Source organism: Eurypyga helias, unplaced genomic scaffold (genome assembly GCF_000690775.1).
Source record: "Eurypyga helias isolate BGI_N326 unplaced genomic scaffold, ASM69077v1 scaffold50138, whole genome shotgun sequence".
Lineage (NCBI taxonomy): Eukaryota > Metazoa > Chordata > Aves > Eurypygiformes > Eurypygidae > Eurypyga > Eurypyga helias.
In genome coordinates, this window is record NW_010265993.1 from 20421 (window position 1) to 26527 (window position 6107).

At 38.2% G+C, this 6107-nt stretch overlaps 1 protein-coding gene across 1 annotated transcript in view; it reads right to left on the reverse strand.

The window, feature by feature from the left end:
• Positions 1-5865, reverse strand: part of CCDC39 (coiled-coil domain containing 39) — a gene marked incomplete at its 5' end in the record, with an annotated part of 19401 nt that extends 13536 nt beyond the window's left edge. The window contains 6 exons of the mRNA XM_010156911.1: positions 261-452; positions 2022-2150; positions 2236-2328; positions 3038-3196; positions 4206-4352; positions 5746-5865. Coding sequence (XP_010155213.1) covers positions 261-452; positions 2022-2150; positions 2236-2328; positions 3038-3196; positions 4206-4352; positions 5746-5865 — 840 coding nt within the window. The remainder of the gene's footprint in view (positions 1-260; positions 453-2021; positions 2151-2235; positions 2329-3037; positions 3197-4205; positions 4353-5745) is intronic.
• Between the last annotated feature and the right edge of the window lie 242 nt (positions 5866-6107).

Consider the following 6107-nt stretch of genomic DNA (forward strand, 5'->3'; position numbering starts at 1 on the left):
TCTGAAGCATCTGAGACAAGATTCATCCATTCTGTACCAACAGAACATACAAGCTAACCTCTTCGCTATCAGTGAAAGGATTCAAATCCCAGGAATCATGACTAGACTGAGAAAGGCAAAAGGCAGACATTGTGTTGAATTATTAGGAGTTTAGTGTAAGAAGAAAAAAAAGAAAAAGCAAGTGCTATTCCCTTATTTCTTCCATCTAGTCAAAAGTTATAGTTTCTGTCTCTTTTTCTGAACCGTTCAGTCAGCCTTACCTCATCCTGGAGCTGAACCCTGTAAGCATCCTGAGTTTGGTATTCACATCGGAGGCTGGTAGCTTCCTGTTCAGCAGAAGCAATTTTCTTTTCATATTCCATATTGTTAAGAGTTTCATTTACCAAAAAGGAAGTCTTCTCCTTCAGCACAATTTCTTTCTCTCTGATCTCCTGTTTTACCTCTGTTATTAGCTATCAGGATAAAAACAGTTCAGATTTGCTTGCCTTAGTTAACATGTGTGAGATCAATAAAGGATACAACCAGAAGATACGACTGCTGTTAAGACTACTCTTTCCATGAGACAGCCCAGCTATCACATCATTCTTAAATTACTTTATTCCACAATCACTTTGGATTGGCAGCTTCCAAAATATTCCAATGATTTCAAAAAAACCCATGACATTATAAGCTTGTATGAAATAAAAATAATTTTTGATTGATTGAATAGAGGAAAAAAAAAAGCTATGTGAGCAAAACTTCAGACAGACTTGAAATGGAGGAAATGCAAAAGGAAAATTACAACAGTAGCGATGCTTACTTTAGCAAACACATTTATAGCTATTCAGTGAAAATTGTGTATTTTGGAAGGTTAAGTAAAAAGATTAGCTACTGGGAAAATTTTACTGCATTTCTAATATATAAAAAAAGAAAAATCTGTGTACAAAAGCATCAGTAGGACTATTCTGTGAACCACTGATATATGGGAGATTGGGCAGAGCTGGGGTTTTTTTGTTGTTACCGGTTTTTAAATCGGTTTCTTGTTTGTTCTTTGCAGGAATCTTCTGACATGAAACACTATGAAATCCAAAATGTTGCAGGTAAATTAGACTATTATGTTTTTTGTTGGGTTGTATTTCTTCTGGCTTGTGATTTTCTATTATTACATATTTTTAGTGTCATATCTTAAGCCTGTTTAAACAATGTTTCTGCTCAGGATGTATCTAATACGCATATGGACAACGTAATGAAGCTGATACTCTTTCACCAGGAAAATGGAATTAGGTAGAGCTCTCTTGTACATGCAATTATGCTTTTTCTCTCCTTCAAAAAAGCCATTGTTACTTTGGAATCCACATTTATAAGATTTTTCTCTATGCTGATCCTTCAAGCTTTTTCTGGTGCATCTGTTCTGTTACCTGCAGAACTTTCAAAGGAGTTCACCCTTCTCCTGACAAAACCAGGATAAGATCTACTTTATTTGCACCTCTTGCCATTGTACCATCTGTGCTTAAGACACTGACAAAACTAATGAAGAGTTAATCTTTGAGAAATTAATCCTAACTCATAATACCCAACAGGACCTTTTTTGGATGAGAAGAGTGCTGATGCTTCTCCCCATTTGCAGAATGTACTTAAGGACCAATTTTTAACCTTAATGTCATCTTTTGTCATAATTCTGACATGAATGTTAGTCATGCATTTCTTCAGAGGTAGAACATCTCGTTGCTTCTAAGATCAGAGAAAAGAAAATACTCGAACTGGCATGCTTTGCATTTTCCAATGATCTTGAGATAGAAAATTCAACTTGCATAATGCCAAGCAAAGCGCTGTTCCTTACCCTGAGTGATACTGTTTTCAAAGTAAATCCTGGATACATTTCAGTAATACCTGAGATTTGAAACACCTTAATAAAATAGAGGTGAATGCAAAGAGAACACTGAGCATCTAAAAGACCCATTCATTCTGCGTGAGTGGCAAAATCCTTAGCAATATCAGAGACACAAAAGTAGGCTGATATGAATCAGTTACAGCATTTTTACCAAAGCACAGTGATCAATCTGTTCATCTCTTTTTTGCATCTGTTGTATTGCATTCTCCCACTGCCTGATGACTTCTTGCCTTTCCTGATGAACTCTGCGAAAATCTTCAGCTGTCTTGTCAAGCTCTATCTGTGTAAAAGCAAGCACCTCCATGATTTCTGATTTGAAAAATTGCATACACAAGAAGATATCTTCAAGAACATTAAGCACCAACCTGAGCTGTTACGGTTTCTGTAAGCTCGTTATCAAGAGCTCTGCGCTTCTGATTTGCTTGCATGGTCAGCTTTTCTACTTGAAGGGTTAATGCCTAAAATGAAAGGATACAAAACTATAACGTATTTGAAAACAAGTATGTAATGTCTTACAAATTCTCTGCTATAGCTATGGGTGAAATGACTGAGGCATGACTTTCATTGTTTTAGGGAACAAAAGACTGAGAATCTAGCCTCCCAGATTTTTGGTCATACAAGAAGCCGTAATCTCAAAAGAATGTTAACCAGGGATATTTGTCTCTAAATCAACATTATACTTGAGAAATAACCCTTATAAAATCTAGATTTGTGACTGGAGTGTCTGTTCATACCACCTTTCATACTTCTAGCCAGCTTTGCTGAAATAGCCATACTTTGTCCTCAGGGTTGATTAACAAATTCATGGGAAAATCTACTCTGTTTCTCCATAGTTGGCATGCATTTTTGAACAAACTCCTCTCAATTCCAGTGGCATTGCTTTCTAGACTTGTCTATTTGTGCACTTTCTCAGAAAAATTCAAACTTTATTTTACCCAGATGAACAAACAAATTAATGACAATTACTCCTTTCATCTTTTGTTCTCTCTGACCTTCAAAATGAAGCTCATACGGAATTGCACTGTTGTGCCAAGTGCAAACCAGTGTAAAAGTACTGTCGTATAAAACCTTGTCTCAGTCTTACAGGACTTGTTAACATCACAGAGTCTTCAGATGGTAAAATGGTTCTCTGTTCTGTTTCTGGAAAGTGCTGTCATTGCTACTTACTCCTAGTTTCCCTTCATCTTGTTGTGCATACTTCTGGATTGTGAGGGCATCATTGTCTTTACAATCTGATTCCTTTATCCAGCTCTCCAGGACTTCCTCATCACAATGTATGTGTTGCTTTAAGTTTTCCAACTTCTTAGTGATTTTGTTTATAGTATTCTATAAATTAATAAAAAAATTAAAGGGTTAATATTCAATGTCTGAAATTTTCTTTGAATAGTAATTGAACAACCAGTTCAAACCACTGTAACAATTTTAGATACATCTTGTTTTCAGCAGAATTGGTAGTTCTCCTTTTTGTTGTGTATTACACGTGAGGAAATGCTTACGGACATCCTGGTCTTAAAGAAGTAAGAAGACAGTAAGTTACCACAAACTTAAAATGCAAATGATTTTTAATAGAAAAGTCAGCCTCTGGTGAGATACATCTGTATGCGGGACATTTTTTCCACATAATAAGCTGATCGGAGGCATCACAGGGTAAAGTTTCTCCCTCACACTCTGAGGCCCAGTTCTGAGATCCTTATCCTGCATATCAATTTACAAATGGCCCCACGTGACTGTGAAGAGACTTCCTGACACAAATATGAGAGAATCTGGCTCCAGCTGAATAGCAAGGCTGTCTTCACCCTGCCACCCATTCTGAGAGACTGGAGCTTACAAACAGACTGAATGAGAAGGAAGAGAGCAAATAAACATAATTTAAATTATTTCCTAGAAAGACAGACAGTCCCATTAAACAGAAAAACACCTGTAATTACAGAGAATTAGGTTACTTTTTTTTTTTAACGTAAAGCATATTGAAGTCATTCCCCAAGTTGGAGAAGAAGATTTGCCGCCACCAATTTAATTTTTAAACCATAAAGAAAATACCTGTGAGAATCAATAAGATGGTGACACAGATGTGCAGCTGTGTGTGTGGCATTAAGAACAGAAGTCTTTCAGTATCTAGTTAATATTTGCTAAGTCTTGACCAGTCTGTGCAAGGAGATCCTCAGTGTCACTCTACTTGCCTTCACAGGTAAAAACACATCCAGATGATTTAGTATAGTTTGTAAGTTTTAATTAGCTATTCCTGACTTACACTATTATTTCTGTAAGTGCAAGTGAGGGCAAGTTCTAAAATCCAATTACAGTATGGGTGTTTTACAAAAATATTAAACCTTACTTCTTGACTGGTTTTCTTTTCTCTTAAGGAAACTCCCTCATCTTCCAGTCGTTTTATCTCTCTTTTGAGACGTCCGTGTTCTCTCTCCGCAAGGGCTTTAAAATGCTGTTCAGTTTCAATTTCATTCTCTCTGGCTTTGTAAAGAGACTAGGGAATAATACACTTCATCATTTTACAATAAGCAAAAGGCATATATCAACCAGAAGGAAACAGCTTTGTCTACATACAGCCAGATCCCATGTCAGAGATGGCATGATCTCATCATGTAAATATAGGAAATCTCAGAGCAACTTTACTGTTTGGATTTTAGTATCTCAAATTCATGTATTCTGTAAATATATCTGCACAGGCTATACTGTATTAGATATCCACAGATCAACCATTTCTAGCCCTAAAACCCAATTCAAAGATTTTTTTCACCCAAGATTCAGAATCTTAATCTTTCGGCATCAAAATCGTAGTCTCTTGAGCAATGTTGGCTTTCCGTCACATTCAGCAGGCACAGCAAAAGAAATAATTTTACTGTTTTGTGTTGAGAGAGACCACCAGGCTGGCCTACCGCAGGATCTCTAGATTGTCTAATTTTTTTGTCGGAAGTGATTTGAAGACCTTATAGCACCTTCCAGTACCTGGACGGGGGCCTACAGGAAAGCTGGGAGAGGGGGAGGAGAGAGGGACACTTTACAAGGGCCTGTAGCGACAGGACAAGGGGTAACGGGTTTAAACTGGAAGTGGGGAGGTTTAGATTAAACATCTGGAAGAAATTCTTCCCAGAGAGGGTGGTGAGGCACTGGGACAGGTTGCCCAGAGAAGCTGTGGATGCCCCATCCCTGGAAGTGTTCAAGGCCAGGCTGGATGAGGCTTGGAGCACCCTGGTCTAGTTGGAAGGTCTGTGGCAGGGGGTGGGACTGGGTGGTCTTTATGGTCTCTTCCAACCCAAACCATTCTGTGATTCCAGCACCAAAAAAAAAAAAAAGGTGGTTCAGTCACAAGGAAGTTTCTTAAGGGTGTTTCACTTTGGATTTTTTACCTGAAAGGTGTGCAGCTTTGACTTTGCACTCCTTAGAAAACCAGTTATTTTGGCCAATTAACTTGGAGTGCAAGCGAAGACTTAGGCCTCAACCATCTCGTTTCCTTTTCCATGTCTGTGAATTAACTCTTCACTAGCATTTCACAACTAACTCTTGACCAGCACAGTTATGAAGATCATAGATTTGTTTTTCCTTTACACTGTTTTATTTTCCTTGACCAATTTGTTTCTTAGCATCTACAAAAGTCCCCATGCATAAAGAATTCTAAAATGCACCCTTCTTGGCTTTCTTCTAGGTACAGTCATGTAATCTTGGATGGTCTTTTTAAAGACCATCAAATAATATCACTGAGATATACAGTAACTTCTGTTACCTATGGATGGCTTGGAAAAAAGGCCTGAGAAATCTCTAACAAAGATGTCAACATATATAGGGATACTGGCTGCAGCAGGATACTCTGGTTCCAAGTCTGACTGAGAAAAAGGATCTGCTGGAGGGTAGCAGATTACCTGCATGAAGCGGAACTCCTGTCTTACGTTTTTCAAATGAGATGTCATTGCTTCTATCTGCTCTTCAGAGTCGGTCAGCTCATTCTGCAGGGTTTCTTTTTCTTTTAGCATCTTCTGCAGCTATTTAAGAGTTGGAATTGTCAAGTAACGATTTTTAGTTGTGTGCTTATTACCTGAAACTACTTTAAAATGTAGTCATTGCGCTTAACTAATCAACACCTGTAAGGAGTACGCACTACATTCCTCCGGAGTTGTGGAGAGAGAATTTTGGAAGACAAGGTTGTGTACACTTTCGCCACGAAGCGCTTCCCTCCCCATCCCGCTAACCAAACCCAGGGGCGTTACCCCGCTGGGCAGGCCTG